Source organism: Rana temporaria, chromosome 9, assembly GCF_905171775.1.
Source record: "Rana temporaria chromosome 9, aRanTem1.1, whole genome shotgun sequence".
Lineage (NCBI taxonomy): Eukaryota > Metazoa > Chordata > Amphibia > Anura > Ranidae > Rana > Rana temporaria.
Genome location: NC_053497.1, coordinates 135,504,090 through 135,523,222, shown reverse-complemented (window position 1 = coordinate 135,523,222; position 19,133 = coordinate 135,504,090). Strand labels below are relative to the sequence as shown.

Genomic DNA, 19,133 nt, shown 5'->3' with positions numbered 1-19,133 from the left:
GTCATCAAGCCAACTATAACAGAGGTTCTCAACCACTGGACTGTGGCATCCTCCCTTTTTAGGCCCAAAGTCTGCTGTAGATTATGTAACCTGCCACAGTGCCACGCAGTTCCGATACCGCCACCCAGCCTCCCATAGTGGGCGCAGTGCCCCTCAACCTCCTACTGTCCCCCCAGGCCCCTTGAGAGCTCTCAGCCCCTACAGTGCGCCCCAGCAGTACCCTCCATTCTCCCGCAGTGACCCTAAAAATTCCCCAGCCTCCTAGAGAGACCGCTAGCCTCTTCTACAGACACATCCTTCAGAGTTTCTCCTAGTTGCTTAAAGAAACCTTCCTTAGAGGGCCTAGTCAAACCACCGATTTGTTCCCTACTGAAATTTTGTAGGGTTTTTTGAAAAGGGCGTTCAAACAAGGAAACCCACAAACATCTTGCAACTGAAGGAAATTTTAGTTGATGTCAGAGCCTTGTAGGCAGTTATAGAAAACGTCTGCTATTGGGGGTAATAGCAGCTTCTGATATCAAGGGTTTACTCCCTTTCCCCTCAGCACACTATCACGTCTGTTGACATTTTTACTGAATAAATTATTGAAAAGGCGACATTTTCTTGTGTGTGTGTGTTTTTTTTTAAGTACTGTATATCACCTTTGTCTGTAGACACTGTTTGATCACTATATCTAATGTCTGCCTGTTCAAATATGTTGAGAATGTCAACAATTTCCTTGGAGGACATAATATTTCACATGACTGTAGATGCACGCTGAAGTAGTAATAAAAATAAAAGCACTTTTAAAGTTTAAAGGTCACACTTTTTATTGTTAGTTTTGAATAGAATGGCAGTTAAATCCTCTGAGGCCTCGTACACACGACAGAGATTCTCGGCAGAATTCGCCGAGAAACTCGGTCAAAACCCGGATTCTGCCGAGAATCTCTGTCGTCTGTACAGTTTTGGCTCGATGGAGCCACCGAGGAGCTCGACGAGAAAATAGAGAACATGTTCTCTATTTTCTCGTTGGCCGCGTTGTTCTATAGGAGAAGGCGGCCCGCCGAGCTCCTCGGCGGCTTCATCCCAAAACGAGACGAGGAACTCGACGTGCCAAGCACGTCGAGTTCCTCTGTCGTGTGTACGGGGCCTGACAGTTTTGTTTGACTGTGCAATAATGATAGTAATACAAGCAGCTCTCCTATTTATTATTCCTGTAAGCTTTACATCACCTAAACTATACTAGGAACCCCTACAAAATGGAGCGCAAGATATAGAATTAGATTATTTTTATTTGCACCAAAACATATGGGTGGAATTTATCAAGGCAGACAGAATCTAAAGCAGTCATATATGGCAATCAATCAACTTCTATCTTGCATTTTCAAACCTTACCTGAACAAGCTGTGTAAAGATGCTGATTGGTTGCCATGCATAGCTACTCCAGTTTTGATAAATTGCACTGACTATCCATATTGGTGATCTTCTAAAAGTTAGGCCCCTTTCACACAATCGGCCTGCAAAGATCCCCCATGTCCATTTTTCAAGCAGATCTGAGCGTGCCACCCATTGACTTGTATTGGCAGGCGAATATCAGCGGAGATGTGTCCGCTGACACAGGCCAGCCATCCGACAAGATCCGCTCAAAACAGACCAATACGTTGATCGGATCGGATAAAAACATACATGCTGTCCATTTTCATGCGATTTCCTCATAGAGAACAGCAGGGCTCTGACAGGTCCGTTCCTGCACAGTGAATGGCTGCAGGCACTGTCAGCCTTACATTGCTTTGAATTAGGGTTCCCACCTGCAGATGTTTGCGGAAAACCCCACGGAGTCTCCTGCATTAAGCTGCAACCTGCCCCATACACAAGTGTGAATGAGGCCATAGAAAATGCTCATGTATACTCCACACAGCAAGATTTGTAATCTTAAAGGGGTTGTAAACCCTTGTGGTTTTTTACCTTAATGCATCCTGTGCATTAAAGGGGTGGTAAAGGTAAATGTTTTTTCACCTTAATGCATCCTATGCATTAAGGTGAAAAAACACTCAACGGTATCCCCGAACCCCCGTTTTACTTACCTGACCCCTCGAAAGTCCCGCGCACATACACGTGATCCTCTTCGGTTCCCAGCCCGGCCGTTGATTGGCTAGGCTGGACGGATTGATAGAAGCGCAGCCATTAGCTGGCGCTGCTGTCAATCACAGCGAATGACGCGGCGCGCTGGGAGGCAGGGCCGAGTGATACAGTCGGCAGCTATGCCCGCCGCTGTATCGCAGGACCGTGCTCGCAAAAGCTTTCCACCATGCGAGCTCGCTCGCATGAAGGTGGAAAGCTTTCGCGAGGAGGAGCCAAGACAGCCCCGAGGGACCCCAGAAGACAGGGTTAGGGGACACTCTGTGCAAAACGAGCTGCACAGTGGAGGTAAGTATAACATGTTTGTTATTTAAAAAAAAAAAAAAAAAAAAAAAAAAAGTTTGCCTTTAGTGACCCTTTAAGGTGAAAGAAATTCTGACACTGACCGGCCCCCTAATCCCCCCCCCCCCCCGTTTTACTCACCTGAGGCCTTTCGTTCCCTCGGAGGAGATGTGCTCTTCCTCTCCGCCCGGGGTTCTCGGCTCTCGATTGGATAGATTGATAGCAGTGTAGCCATTAGCTCCCGCTGCTGTCAATCAAATCCAAAGACGCGGGCGCCGGGGGAGGGGCCAACTCCAGTATTCTGTGTCTATGCATGCAAATGCTGGAGTCAGGAGCACACTTGCTAGGTAACCCCCAGGGTGAGCACTTCACCCAGGGGATTTACCAAGCATCCGAGGGAGGCTCCAGAAGATGAGGTTCGCATAGGATGCGTTAAGGTGAAAAAACACAAGGGTTTACAACCCCTTTAAGCTCATTTTTAGGTCTGAATAATTTCACGCAAAGCACGTCGGGAAATTTACTAACGGAGCATGCGCATATCGTTCGAATTAGGCGGGCTTGCGCCGGACGGCTTTACGTTACACCGCCGTAAGTTTACACGCAAGTGCTTGGTGAATCAGGCACTTGCGCTGAAAACTTGCGGCGGTGTAACGTAAAGACGATACTTTACGCTGCCGCGATTCTTTCTGAATCTGGCCCAGAGTTTTTTACTTTAGGCCAAAATAGTGAGTTAAAGCCACAGACACAGAGCCACTGAGTGGTTAAAGCCACTGAGTTACATTGCTGTCTCAATCAAAGTGATAGGGCACCCACAATTTTACAGTGGTCACAGAAACACGAGGCGAGGGAAAGTCTTCCAAGGGATGCACTTATTTCAGTGACAATGGTTCTGAGGGATTTCCTTTTGTGTCTACAAGACACCAGTGGAATATTCTATATAGGCAAAATAGGTCTTTGTTTTTCTAAGTCCTGTAAATTATTTTTTAACTTGTTCCAGCTTTAACTTTCTCAACTTTCTTTAACAGACCAAGCTGTGCAGAAAAAGTGTAACTTATAGGGTTGAGATAAACCATTTAACATAGGCAGGGGTGCTAACAATGGTCAGCTTTGAGCCATTTAGTTAAAAAGATCATCTTAAAAAGGAAAGAAAAAAAACGTTTTAAATTTTAACTGCTTAAAATGTTAGCTAGAGCTATACTCTAAAGTGTTAGTTACTTATGAAAAGTTCATCTAAATCTAATAGTCCACCTAAAACTATCCTCTCCAGACAGTGCAGCTGTCCATGGGTGACTCCATTGCTCCTCCATAGATTGAGGAGTCACCTTAAAGCGGGGGTTCACCCTATCGACGAAAAAAAAAAATTTTTTTTTTATTTTACCATAAAATCAGGCATTGTAGCGCGAGCTACAGTATGCCTGTCCCGAATTTTTTACCCCCGTACTCACCTTGTTCTCGTAGATTAAAGATACCGGGGAATGGGCGTGCCTATGGAGACAGAGGATGATTGACGGCCGGCTCTGGCGCATCACGCTTCTCCGGAAATAGCCGAAATAGGCTTGGTCTTCACGACGCGTGCGCATAGCCTGTGCGCAGGCGCCGTGAAGAGCCGAGACCTACTCCGGCTGTCTTCGGGGAGAGTGACGTGCCAGGGCCGGCCGTCAATCATCCTCCCTCTCCATAGGCACGCCCATTCCCCGCGGGAGCCGAAAAATACGATCTCCGATTACAAGGTGAGTCCGGGGTTAAAAAAATCGAGACAGGCATACTGTAGCTCGCGCTACAATGCCTGTCTCGATGGTAAAATGTGTCGGGGTAGGGGGGGTGAACTACCGCTTTAAGACAGGAAGTGTGTTACTGGCTGGATCACCAAGTGAAAGGAAAAAGGAAAAAAAAAAAACGAATATAGCGAGTATATTTAGGAATTGGTAAACTGACATATACTAAATGTATGTTTTGGGGGTTTAACACCCTTTAAAACTCAGAGTGTTCTAACCCCTACTTACTGTACCTAACACTAGAAGAGAAGTTCAACTTTAACCATGCAAACAGCACCATTTTTTAATATTACTCATAATAATATCCTGTATTCTAAAACACACACAGTGCAAAATGCGTCTTTCTTCTGTCCCTTTGACGTTCTCTGACCTTATTCTTGCAGACACATACACAGTTGCATAGTTGTCTTCCAAGGGAATTGATCATATCCGTTTTTTTCAAACCAGAAAACGGCATTATCGTTTAAAGGATCACTAAAGGAAAAACATTTTTTTGCTGAAATGACTGTTTACAGGGTATAGAGACATAAAAGTTAACTGATTACTTTTAAAAATGATTAAACATAGATTAAATTCAATCATATAATGTGCCTGCAGTTTCACTTTCGTTTTTAAACTGATTTCATGTTCCTGTGAACTAGAGGGACCCACAGAACAAAAACAAACAAATCCAGGGCAGTGTTTTGTTTTTAAAATGAATCCGATTGGTTCTGTTAAAGCGGATGTGCCACTAAAACAATATATTAAAAGCTAGCAGCTACAAATACTGCAGCTGCTGACTTTTAATATAAGGACACTTACCTGTCCTGGAGTCCAGCGGTGATCGCAGCAGAGGATGAGCCGATCGCTCGTCACCCTGCTGCTCCCCCCTCCATCCACGGTGAGGGAACCAGGAAGTGAAGCGCTGCGGCTTCACTGCCCGGTTCCCTACGGCGCATGCGCGAGTCGCGCTGCGCCCGCCGATTGGCTCACACGCTGTGTGCTGGGAGCCGAGTGTTCCCAGCACACAACGGGCGACAGACGGGATGTGACGGAATGCCCGTCTTTCGCCCGTAGCGTGTGGCCGGAAGTGGGTGCAAATACCTGTCTTTAGACAGGTGTCTGCACCCCCCTCCCCCCTGAAAGGTGTCAAATGTGACACCGGAGGGGGGGAGGGTTCCGATCAGCGGGACTCCACTTTAGGGTGGAGGACCGCTTTAAGTTTTAGACACACAGTAATGACAGCTTAGACCACCGTGAAAAGCTCCCAGTACTGTGGTTATAAGGAAACAGGCAACCAGGAAGTGTGGAGATCAGAGCAGAATTACAGCAACTTCAAAGCAAAAACGAACAAGAAGGACATGAAACCAGTACTGCAGTAAGGTAAAGGAAGCTATTTAGCTAAAAAAAAAAAATTCCTTTAGTGACCCTTTAAAGCGGAGGTTCCGGCCGTTTTTTTCCCTACTGCGCATGCGCGAGGATTGCGGCGCACCGTCACTGGTCCCTGCTTTCTCCTGGGAACAGTGTTTCCCAAAAGACAGCAGGGGGTGACGTAACAAGGCTCGATTCCCCGCGGGAGTCAAAAGCTGAAAGTGGCACAAATACCTGTCTCAGACAGGTATCTGCACCCCCCTCCCCCTGCCAAATGTGACACCGGAGGGGGGGAGGGATCCAAAAAGCGGAGGTTCACTTTTTGTGTGAACCTCCGCTTTAATAACAAAATATGATTAACATTAAGACCCCTTTCACACTGAGGAGTTTTTCAGGCGGTACAGTGCTAAAAATAGCGCTGCTATACCGCCTGAAAAACTCCTGCCCAGCAACCTCAATGTGAAAGCCGGAGGGCTTTCACACTGAGGCGATGCACTGGCAGGAGAGAAAAAAATCTCCTGTCAGCAGCATCTTTGGAGCGGTGAGAGGAGCGGTATGTATACCGCACCTTCCCATTTAAAACAATGGGAAACCGCGGCAATACCAACAGCAATGTGCCTCTGCAGAGGCGCATTGCGGGCGGTATTAACCCTTTATCGGCCGCTAGCGGGGGTTAATACCGCACCGCTAGCGGTAGAATCTCACGGCAAATCCGACGGTATAGCGCTGCTATTTTTGAACACCATAGGATACCTGCTGTCCTCATTGTATAGGATTATGTTGTATCCATGGACAACCCAGGACAACAGAATAAACACTGCTCCTGGATAACAGCAGGACATGGCTGAAAAAGCAAATTTATAGTGTATTTATAGCCTAAACCTGATGTACACAGGAAAACAATTGGTATTGCATATATAAAATGGGAAAAAGCTCTTAACTTTTTAACCATATTGTTATATAAAAATGGCCAGTGTTCAGATTTCCTTCAAAGGCAACTATTTCCCAAAAACAATCAACAGTATAAAAATAGCAATGGGCACAAACAGGAAGAAAAAGCAAAAGAACTCTGCAAAAAGTAAAAGCACCAATGCACAAAGGTACAAGCAGCGACAGCGATGCTGCAGTCTGTTCAGCCCGTCCACCAATCTCTGCGGATGACGTACACAAGGTGGGAAACCTATCAGACGGCCATTTTGGAATCGTTTCTGGAACCTGTACTCCAGAGCCCCACATAGCCCAGGTCTCCGCACAATTGTCTCTGGTGCCACATAGTCCTGCTGGTGCTGGATGTAGATGCCACCATTGTCTAACATCTGCTCCTGCATCTTACGGATCTCCCACTCCATCATTGGGGACGTCTGTCGGCAAAGTGGGCATGACACCCTGCCAAGGCTGGGCTCGTTGGCTTTGCTGACCATAGTTTTTATACAGTTATCACAAAAGACATGTTTGCAGTTAAGCAATGACTGTTTGTGGCTGCTGGCATCATAGAGCTCAGTGCAGATTGGGCATTCCCGCTCAAAATTATCCTCATTGATTAGAAACCTGGAGGATTCCTGGGGTTCTTCAACCTCTTGGCCTTTGTTACTTTCAGCAAGGTTTTCTGGAACATTACCTTGAGAACTGCTAGCACCAGATGTTGTTGGCAAATCATAAACTCCAACTTCACCCACCGGGTAATTATCTTTGTCATCAAGACCAGCATCTTCTGAAGTTAAGTCTTTGGGATCTAGACCTAGGTGAGGACTGAGAACTTCTCCGAATTTTATCTCTGAGTCCTTAGGTATGGTTACACAACTGTCCATACTGAGTAATGGTGACGTGACGTAAAAATTCCTACTTGCACCATTGATTACATATATTTTACTAGTGTTTGAAAGACTTTGGCTTTCAGGACCATTCTCATGCTGTTCATCAACAGGGATAACAATTGGTGACATTTCTAGTTTGCTTCCATTGTCTTTGTTTCCTAGAGTTATGACCTTTAAAAAGTCAAAGTGCTGTCTTCCTGCTTTATTTTTCTCTCCAAAATTTGTGCTGGGTCCATGCATCTCAGAAGAGCCTTCATGATTCTGATCTTCACACTGAATCGCTGGCTGTTCCATTCTCTAAAAGACAAGCTTGGTATTTAAAAGAATCATCTCTGTTTAGATACATATAAGTAGGTAATAACTGTTTTTCTACACAAGTTACATTGGATTGCTAAACAGATAGGACAAAACTCCCTATAGATTAATACACAAAACACCACAAAGGAAAATGCATCTCCTTAGGCTACCAAACGGAAAAAATCTGGTTATTGGACATGCAAATAAATCAAGAAAAATAGGTGGACGAGTGAACCACTTGGGGTATGTTCTGACCTGTGCCCGGGCCCACCCTAAATCATACCCTTGCTCCCCCACCTCACACCGAGAGAACCCACCCCACTCCACTAGCCCTATAGTAGTGTGGGATCCCTCAGTTGGTATATATAGCCTATATCATGTAGGTACTTGGTGTGGCTGTGGTCCAACAATAGGGTGACCAGACATCCCTGATTTTAGGGGGCAGTCCCCAGATTGAGGATACTGTCCCCAGACCAAGTCTGTCCCCAGTTTTGTCCCCGGATTGGATTTGAACAGGGGCTGGGGCAATTTCCTACTAACTTAGGGGGGTGTATTTATTTCCATTATTTGTGCCCTTTTCTGATGATCATGTGCTGGTCGGAGCGGAGGGACCATTTCTTCAGTTTCGGGTGCATGCCCATTCAGCTCCGCTCGCATGTTCTTCTGCCTTGGCTTAAGTCCCGGCCAGCCGCTTGCCTGCTTATCTCCTTGCCTTCCCTGGCGGAGTGATCTTCCTCCACACCCCACCCAGTAGTAGCCGGGGCCCGGAGAGTAAGACCTCTTTCACATTGAGGCGTGGAGCCGCGGTGACTGTATAGCCGCGCTATTTGTAGCGCCGCTATACCGTCGTATTTACTGCGATATTCGAGCACTAGCGGTGAGGTTTTAACCCTCGCTAGTGTCCGAAAAAGGGTTAATACAGCCCGCGTTGCTGGCGGTTTCCCATTGATTTCAATGGGAAGGCGCGGTATAGGAGCGGTGAACACACCGCTCCTATACCGCAGTAAAGATGCGGCTAGCAGGACTTTTGGAGCGCTCCTGCTAGCGCACCGCTTCAGTGTGAAAGCCTTCGGGCTTTCACATTGAACACTACAGGGCATGATTTTTCATGCGGTATAGCAGCGCTATTTTTAGTGCTGTACCGCATGAAAAAAAGCCTCAATGTGAAAGGGGCCTAAGACTTGAGAGGCTGTGAGGCGGGTCAGAGAGTCACTGATTGCCGCCATTACTAGTAAAAAAAAATATGTCCCCGGATTTCATTTTAAAAATCTGGTCACCTTATCCTACAAGTGCAAGCAGAGGTGTGGTCAGTCAGAGTGACCCCTACAGGGTCTGTGAGCTACCAATTTGTGGTGAGTGTGATTGGGTGTAAATAGTAGGTGATTGAGCAGCTACATCTAAACCAGTACTGGGTTTTTGCCCATTTACAGCCTCAATATAGGCTACATATATCAACTGAGGACTCCTATACAGATAATACCACATTGCCATCGAGGGGGGAAGCTAGGTTGAGGCAGGGGGTAGAGGAGCACCAATGGCAAGGGGAGGGGTGACTATAGGGCTAGTGGAGTGGGGTGGGTTCTCTGGGTGTGAGGTGGGGGAGGGAGGGTAGGATTTAGGATGGGCCCAAGCACAGGTTGGGGCATACCCCATGTGGTTCACATGGGGCAGTTATAACCTTGCCCACTTATTGTTCTTGATTTATTTGCATGTCAAATGAACATATTATTTCAATTTGGTAGCCTAAGTAGATGCATTTTCCTTCATGGTGTTTTGTGTATGGATGCTTTTGGAAGCATCTCCCCCTTTGAATTAGGGTATAGGCACCATTTAAAATACCACTCTGAGGGTTCAGACATATGTGGGCTTTTTGACATATATTGTCCTTATAGATTAAGCCAAGCCCACTGACATGAATTGCTCCGCTCACCAGAGCTTAATCATAGGTCCTATGAATAAGCTCCAGTCCAATAGTCCATATTGACCTATTATTAAGCTTCGGTGGGAGGAGCGAAACACGTTAGGGGTTGTGACTTTGGCAGAGACTTTATGGGCTGAGGCCATTTTTAAGTGTACTGTAGGTTGGCTGGGTGGGAGTTTGGAGATGTTATACATGTATAGCTTTGAATGAGCTTTGGCACACTGCACCTTTCTCCCTGGTGACTGTTGGAATTTGGCTTCCCCAGCTTGAACGGTGTTCAGAAACTATCACCAAGGTCACTGCAAGCTATGTGTGGCCTACTCTGTAGAGAGCCATTGTTTTCATTTGTTTAGCAAACAAGTGCTAGTTCTAAGGATCTATCTCACTAGTGATCTAGTAGAACAATTGTGCTACTTAAGCAGGCCATACAATCCATACATTAACCACTTCAGTCCTAGAACATTTACCCCATTCATGACCAGGCCATTTTTTTGCGATACGGCACTTTGTTAATGCAATGGTATTTGCTCACCTCTGCGGTTTTTATTTTTTGCACTAGAAACAAAAAAAATAACAAAATCGAAATTCTTCATTAATTTAGGCCAATATGTATTCTGCTACATATTTTTGGTAAAAAAAAAAAATCCCAATAAGCGTAAATTGATTGGTTTGTGCAAAAGTTATAGCGTCTACAAACTATGGGATATATGTATTGAATTTTAAAACAAATTTAAGTAATGGGGGCGATCAGTGATTTTTAGCGGGACTGCGACATTGCGGCTGACAAATCTGACACTGAGTGACACATTTTGGGGACAAGTGGCACTAAAACAGTGATCAGTGATAAAAAAAATCCACTCTCACTGTACTAATGACACTTGCAGGGAAGGGGTTAACATCAGGGGCAATCAAAGGGTTAAAGGTGCTCCTAGGAAGTGCTTGCTGTGTGGGTGGTGCCTTGAAGCTACTTTCACATTGAAGCGCTGGGTGCGTCGGCGCTAAAGTGTCGCTATTTTTAGCGGCGCTTTACCGTAGTTTTTGCCCCAATTTTCAGGCCACTAGCGTTGCGGTTTTAACCCCCACTAGCGGCTGAAAAAGGGTTAAACCCGGGCGTTTCGGAGGCGCTTCCCCATTGATTTTAATGGGCAGGGGCGCAATAGTACCTGCAAAGCGCCTCAGTGTGAAAGCAGCCTGACTGGGGGGGGGGGGGGGGACAGAGATCTGTCTTCCCCTCTCACAGAACGGTGGTCTGCCTTGTTTTGCCTCTCTTGAGAACGGTCGGCAGCGGCGTGCACCCCAGGTACGTGATTTTGTGCAGGAGGGCGGTAATGGGGCGGTCAATAAGAGGACAATCTTTTTTTTTTTTTTGCTCAATAAGTGGGTTTAATGAAAAAAAAAAAAAAAACAGACTTGATTCCTACGTCTGGAATGGGAGAGTAATGTAGCCATGCACACTATGGTCCGGAATCACAAAGCACTTACGCCGACGTATCTCGAGATACGCCGCGTAAGTGTAACTATGCGCCGTCTTATCTGTGCGCCGTGCCCACAATCTGAGATACGCCTATAAATAGGCTTCCTACGACCAACGTAACTTGCCTATGCCGTCGTATCGTGGGCGCATATTTACGCTGGGCGCATTTTCCGCTCCCATTGATTTTCTATGCACATATGCAAATGAGGGAGATACGCCGATTCACGAATGTAGTTGCGCCCGGCGCATAATATACGCGGTTTGCGTAAGTTGTACTTCCGGCGTAAAGTTATTCCCCATATAGGAGGCGCAACTCATGCAAAGGTATGGACCAGGGAACACAAGCAGTCGTATCTTTTGTCGTTTACGTTGTACGTGAATATGACTAGGCGTAGGTTACGTTCACGTCGTAGGCAGTGATCTGTCGTATCTTAGGGAGTAGTTCCGACGTGATTCTGAGCATGCGCACAGGGATGCGGCCACGGGACGGCACATGCGCCGTTCATTTTAAGTACTTCTATGGCGCTTGGCCCATCATTTGCATGGGGTCACGCCTCATTAGCATGGCTCACGCCCACTTCCACCTACGCTGGCTTACGCCGAGGAAACCCAGCGTATCTTTAAGAGTGAGTGGGAGCAAGTGCTTTGTGAATCCAGTGCTTGCCTCTGTGCGCTGCGTCGGCGTAGCGTATATTAGATACGCTACGCCCGCATAAATATGCGCCGATGTATGTGAATCTGGGCCTATGGCTTTTTCAGGAGTTTACAGGCATATGCTCCCTGCACCCCTGCTGGCAGAATATAATAGCGCAGCTGGAGGCATTCCCCCACTTTGATTGATGATGGGGGAATTAAGTGATTTTCTTTCCTTCCACCTGTGGTCAATCGGTGTAATAATGAGGTATAGCCATATATATTTTATTTCTAGTTTTTGCACTCATAGTTGTACTACTAACTGCAAGTTTAACTCATTCATTATTAACAGATGCAAAGCATGTTCAGATTTACCATTAAAGCGGTGGTTCACCCTTAGAGGGCATTTTTTAGCCTTAGATTCATGCTCGTTTTTACTAGGGGAATCGGCTATTTGTTTTAAAATATGAGCATTACTTACCTGTTTACGAGATGCATCCTCTCCGTCGCTTCCGGGTATGGGCTGCGGGAATGGGCGTTCCTTCTTGATTGACAGTCTTCCGAGAGGCTTCCGACGGTCGCATCCATCGCGTCACGATTTTCCGAAAGAAGCCGAACGTCGGTGCGCAGGCGCAGTATAGAGCCGCACCGACGTTCGGCTTCTTTCGGCTACGAGTGACGCGATGGATGCGACCGTCGGAAGCCTTTCGGAAGACTGTCAATCAAGAAGGAACGCCCGCTCCCGAAGACCCATACCCGGAAGTGACGGAAGAAGATGCAGCTCGAAAACGGGTAAGTACGGATCATATTTTAATACAAATAGCCGATTCCCCTAGACCGAACGAGCAGGAAGCTAAGGGGGAAAAAAAAAAAAAATGGTTGAACTCCCGCTTTAAAGTGTACAGAGCAGTAAAACTGGATGAAAATCTCAAAGATCCATTACATGCCAGCAACCTAAAGCAGCCTCATACACACGATCGCATTTTCCGACATGAATTGTGTGATGACAGGCTGTTGGCGAAATATCTGACCGTTTGTATGCTCCATCGGACAATTCTTGTTGGATTTTCCACAGACAAATGCGAGATAGCATGCTTTAAAATTGTGCGCCAACAATTGTGTGCTGTCAGATTATCCGAGCGCGTGTACACAAGTCCGTGGGACAAAACTCCAAAGTACAAACACTCATGCTCAGAAGCAATGCTCACCATAACACAACATTAGCAGAAGTTGCCCAAAGGGTGGAGCTAAAGAGCTGAAAAACCACATCGTTTCATGTTTGTTGGCCAACAATTGTGTCGTTTGTATGCAAGACAAGTTCATAGCAAACGCCCTTCGGACAGAAGTCCTACGCTTTGTCCGCGGAAAATCCGATTGTGTGTACGAGTAGGGTTGCCAACTCATCCCTTTAAAACAGAACACATATTAATTACACAGGTTCTGTGGCTGATTAAGGAGGTAATTAAACTCACTTGGTGCCTTATTTGCATTAAATCAGCCTCAGAACCTGTGTAATTAATATGTGTTCTGTTTTAAAGGGATGAGTTGGCAACCCTATGTACGAGGCTTAACACTATCTGAGATCTTAAAGGGTCAGCCCACTTAATCTTTATACTTAGCCCCCACTCAGCTCTTTAGCTAAACCATAAATACCTCAACGCAAATAAAAAAAACTCCATGAAAAATATTCTCTGTCTGCACCGCATGGGTTAGCTGCTTGTTTTGTCTAGGAGTGCAAGGGAAAGCTTACATTATGGATGAGCTACGCGCCGCTGCGTTCGCACAGTCCACAAGCAGAGCCCGCCAGGAAGTCGGCACTGCGCTGCACTAATCACAGGCAGCGAGACATTGTCCCGGTGCTCGGCTGCAGAGATCAGGAAACGTCTCGCTGCCTGTGATTAGCGCAGCGCAGTGCCGACTTCCTGGCGGGCTCTGCACGTGGACTAGGGTTGCCACCTCATCCCTTTAAAAAGGAACACATCTGAATTACACAGGTTCTGAGGCTAATTTAATGCAGATAAGGCACCAAGTGAGTTTAATTACCACCTTAATCAGCCACAGAACCTGTGTAATTCAGATGTGTTCCTTTTTAAAGGGATGAGGTGGCAACCCTAACGTGGACTGTGCGAACACGCCGGAGCTCATCTCTACTGTACATACCCGATGCTTCCATCTTTCAGAAAAAAAACCACCAAGCTTGCGTTTTTTAAAAGTATCCAAAAACGTGTGAAAAAGCTCAGAGAGGCTCAAAAAACAAAAAAAAAACAAAAGAGAGATGAAATGAGCTGAGGTGAGGGTTTGTGAAAAAAAAAATGCTTATGCTCAAAGAAACTCGAAGGAGTTCAAAAGAGCTCGAAGAAGCTCACTAAAAACATACAAAGAAGCACAAGCTTTTAGGCAGACCTATAAAAGCTCAAATGCCTGCAAGTCCAGATTCACATTGATGCGATTTGGACGTCCGAATCGGTGCGTCACCAACAGTGCAGCGCGTCCCAAAAGTAGTTTCTGTACTGCTTTTGGCGACTTCGGGTGCGATTTCAATAGACATCTGTGCAGGAACCCCATAGTCTCTGAAATGGCCCCCAAAGTGAGACTGACATGCGGGAATGAAATTGTTTGAGTTCAGCGGCAGTGTCCATGAGCCCTGAGGTCAGATCTTTAGAAAACAATGTGTTGGAGGCCTCTGGGAACTGTGAGGTGAGGTGAAGGCAGACCTTCATCCAGACAGCGAACCTTTCTTACCTGGGAAAGCATGCATCCTCTGCAGTTCCAAAAGCTCTTCTCAGTAGTCCTAGCTGTGATGAGACTAGCCTGCTCTACAGGCTCTCTCTCCCTCAGCACGGCGCCCAGACTGGTCAATCCAGTTTTACCAGAAGCTGGCAACCAATAGCAGTAGCAGATCAACCCTCCCGATAAGAATCATTAAAATGCTGGTACAGAAGAGAACAGAGAGTGTGGACAGAACATTTATATAATATACATTCTACCATGTTTAAAAATATACCTCCCAACTTTTTGAGATGGAAATGAGGGACACCTACTAGCAAAAGTATGTAGGCATAGGACACGCCTCGTACCACACCCCCTAAAGGAGATTTTTGTTTTTGTTTTTTACCACTACTATTCCTCTATATTGGCTTTTGAAATTTATAAATGCAGCAATTTAGAAATTGGATGAAAGATTTAGCACTGGAAAACATTTTTTGTAAGACAAATAGTACAATTTCTGTACAAATATTTAGATCAGACCAAAATAAGGGGCAAATGAGGAGGAAAGAGGGACAGAGGGACTTTTTTCCAAATCAGGGACAGTCCCTCGAAATTAGGGACAGTTGGGAGCTATGCAATTAAGCTTCATCAAAAGAAGGAGCCCTCAAAAGCCTCCATCATACTGGACTGGGTACTGCCTGGCCCCTAACAGATACTATTTTATGTACAGTATATGGTAAATAGAGATGAGCTTGGGTGTGCACGGGATCCCACCTGCCCGATCCCGCCAGGAAGCTGACACTGCACATGGCTAATCACAGGCAGTGAAACATTTCTTGATCTGTGCAGCTGTGGATTGGGAATAAGGATGAGCGTGTTCGCATAGTACACGTGCAGAGCCCGCCAGGAAGTGTGCACGGCGCTGCGCTAATCAAAGTCAGGGAGACATTGTCCCGATGCTCGGCTGCAGGGATCGTGAAATGTCTCCCTGACTGTGATTAGCGCAGCGCCATGCACACTTCCTGGCGGGCTCTGCACGTGTACTATGCGAACACGCCAGAGCTCATCCTTAATTGGTAAATGTCTTGTGATTTGCAGTGGTGTTCAGTCATTTGGGGGAGGGGGGCACAAACAAAAAAAAAACATCAGTTGCAGCCTCACTGTGCCCATCAATTGTCGCCACTGTGCCCATCAATTGCTGCCACTGTGCCCATCAAATGCAGCCACTGTGCTCATCAAACGCAGCCACTGTGCCATAAAATTGTCGCCACTGTGCCATGCCATCAAACGCAGCCACTTTGCCATGCCATCAAACGCAGCCACTGTGCCCATCAATTGTCGCCACTGTGCCATGCCATCAAACGCAGCCACTTTGCCATGCCATCAAACGCAGCCACTGTGCCCATCAATTGTCGCCACTGTGCCATGCCATCAAACGCAGCCACTGTGCCATCAATTGTTGCCACTGTGCCCATCAATTGTCACCACTGGGCCATGCCATTGTCACCACTGTGCCTATCAATTGTTGCCACTGTGCCATGCCAAATGCAGCCACTGTGGTATGCCAAATGCAGCCACTGTGCCATCAATTGTCGCCAGATTGCCCCTAAAACTCAAAGTCGCTTCAGCCAATCAGGTTACCGGTAACCAGATCCGGTGAACCTGATTGGCTGAGATGCGTGTCAGTGTTAACCAAGGAATGCACACCCCGTGCGTCCCCTGGTTAACTATTTGGAAGCCGATTACAGCCCTCAGGCTGTAATCGGAAAGCCTATCAGAGCCGCCGGCTCTGATAGACACGTCCACAGCCAACCAGCTGCCGTTGGCGGGATCGGCCAGGTGGGATCCCGAACACGCCCGAGCCCATTCCTAACTACAATGTCACATACACTTTAACATATTCATTTCAAAAGTTGATTTCAATCTTTTTAACTTCTGCAGCTTTCATTACACTTTTAGCAGTGATGTTTCGCAAAGCATGACATCGTTTTTAGAGTGGCTCCCAGGATAAAGTTAAGCTGAATACTGTATGAAGCCCAGATGCACTTTAGGTATTTCATATTCCTTCTAGCTGGCCTGGAGCTTCTCAACTTCCAGTATTATTTTCTAGATGCAAATTAACCAATGTCCATGATTGGCTCTCCTTGTAATTGGCTAGGTGTTGTCACCAAAATGAGAAAGTCCCCACCCCACTTCTTCTTGGGTATAATTATTTTTTTGGGGGGTTTTATTAAGGCCATTAAACTTGGATGTGGTAAGGAAAGTATGGGATGCCCATTAAAATTGGTAGAACTTGCTTGGGACAACTATATACAGTCCTGTATATACACTCCATTTCTCCTCCTGCACATCGCTTCCTCTCTAATCTTCAGGTCTTTCTCCACCTGCACATTGTTTCCGCTCTAATCTTCACATCTTTCTCCTGCACATCCCTTCCTCTCTAATATTCAGGCACAGCCAGCACAAAGTGGTTAGGCCCGACACTGGCTCAGCCAGGCCTTAGCAATTGCCCTTTGTAGGCAGGGACCGTGGGCCCCTATAGTATAGCAGAAAATAGAAAGTTCCTGGTGCTAGCTGTCCTACATGTGGCTACTTAGCCCAGAAGACGCCAACAGCCCAGCACTCTATCTCCAGCTCTTCCACCAGAACAACTCCTCCCCAGTTGGGCTGACCCTGGGTATTTACAGAGGCCTGAACCCCTGCTGATCCAGGTTGGGGATTGGTCAGGGCTCCTCAGAATACCCCAGGCAGCTCCACCTCTCCTCTCCTTCTAGAATCTACCTATCCTCCAAATTCTATCTCTAGCACCTACCTACCTAGAGGGCGCTACACTTACCTTAGAACAAAGCCCTCCAGCGGCACCTGCACAACGCTGAGTTGGCGGACATCTTCCCTGGAGTTTCTTCCGGGTCCACAGGCTCTGGCACTATGAGTGGCTGGAGCCGCAATGGAGTCACTCCCGTGCATGCGCACAGGAGCTGCCGGCCATGGCACAGGGCTCTGAAGAAACTGCACAGTTGGGCGTTCCCTCAGAGCTCATGCGACAGTGATTTCACTGGCTACATGTACAGTAAATATCTCCTAAACAGTGAATGTGTGGGACACAGGCATACCTATAGGTAAAATTCAGTAGTAGAGTTTACTATCTCTTTAACACCTCTTCTCCTTGGGAGCACCACAGAGTTAAGACCACTTACCCCATGTATACAAGTCCACAGTGTACAGCTTCCATCACTGAGTAAAATGAAGGTGCTCTCATTGGTATACCAGTCTCTCCCATTGTCCTATCCATAGCTCTAACCAGCCAGGCACGCTCCCAGATGGCACACTCATTCCCAAACTTCACCACTACTCATTTTAGAGGACTTAGCATTTACTGAAGCCACTTTGGAACTACAACTCCCAGTGATCTGGAACAACAGGGGATCCTGCCGAAGTCTATAAATGTGACTGTTATTCATGGGCTCATTCTCTTGGCCCAGGGACGTTTGAGAGGTCGAACTGGTGCTGCCATTCTGCCTGCAGCTGTGCAGACAGACAGTCATACAGTCTCACACACGCAGAAGCTCATGAATCGATCAGCACCACCACCAGAGGTTCAGTGATACTGCGCATTCCAGTATCAGACACCCTTCTACACTGCTTTCTCCATGGGGTGGACTGACTATAGGAGATGACAGGAACTTACGATCTCTCTCTCCTCCTCTCCTTTACACACACACACATCCCTGTTCTGCCTCACGTGCCCGCGATCGCACGTATGGCCGGAGGTCATCGCGACCGCCGTCCACGAGCATCGTCCCCCCTGTTGTGCAGCAGGTGCGCATGCCTGCTATCCTGCTTAAAGGAGCCGACGTACAGCTACGACGGCTCGCTGGATCATGCCGACCTGCGGCAGTATAATGACGGTGGCTGATCAGCAAGTGGTTAATCTGCAGCTCTGTCATTTAGGAGGAAGAGAGAGGAGACGCAGGGGTAGTTGCTACCTGTCGCCCGGAGGGAAGCACTGCCCACGCCATAGATGGGGTAAGTGCATTGTTTTCAAACATATTTATTATGTGATGCAGCTTTTTCAGATGCATATGGGAGCAGAATGCAGTGGGAGGAGTGAGACTCTATGTCAGAGGGGTCAGAGCTAGGATCTAGTCATTTCCACACATAGGAGCTGCCGGGTGATTGTACAGTCCTGCATCCAGCTGCAGTGATGATGTATGTTTATTCTCTGTATGGCTCTCCTGAAATGATCCTGTCTATATTGCTCACAGCAGCCAGTCCACTCGACTGTCCGGGGGGGATGATGATACGGGTGCATTGCTTGCCGCCCCCCTTTAAAAAAAATACAACCAGCCGCCACTGCTGGCCACAGACATCACACTTTTCCTGGAGGGTGTGAAGGTTAACCCAGGTCATGTAAGACAGGGCTCAAAATTTCAAATCCTGAGCTACTAGCCAGGCCTCAAGGCGTAATCGCCACCAGTTGCCCCACCCAACCCCTACCATGTCCCACCCCCCTAATCCCGCCCCTAGACACGCCCTCATAAATTATCTCATGAAATGACAATGACATTATCTCATGAAATGTTTTATGCAGAATTAAGTTATAAAAATAAATATTAACAACAACTTTATCTGTGCCCAAAAATGCAGCCTGCCCATGTCTACCAATGCAGCATGTGTTCCCAGTGCAGCCATGTGTCCCCATTGCAGCCACGTGTCCCCATTGCAGCCACGTGTCCCCATTGCAGCCACGTGTCCCCATT

The 19,133-nt window shown here is 46.9% G+C and overlaps 1 protein-coding gene across 1 annotated transcript; it reads right to left on the bottom strand.

Annotated features, from left to right (window-relative positions):
* Positions 1–6,366: 6,366 nt before the first annotated feature.
* Positions 6,367–14,681, bottom strand: LOC120914112. The gene is made up of 2 exons (XM_040324601.1): positions 14,407–14,681; positions 6,367–7,636 (listed from the first exon to the last, which is right to left on the bottom strand). The coding sequence occupies exons 1-2, from the start codon at positions 14,416–14,418 to the stop codon at positions 6,524–6,526; spliced, it is 1,125 nt and encodes a 374-aa protein (XP_040180535.1). The 5' UTR covers positions 14,419–14,681; the 3' UTR covers positions 6,367–6,523.
* Between the last annotated feature and the right edge of the window lie 4,452 nt (positions 14,682–19,133).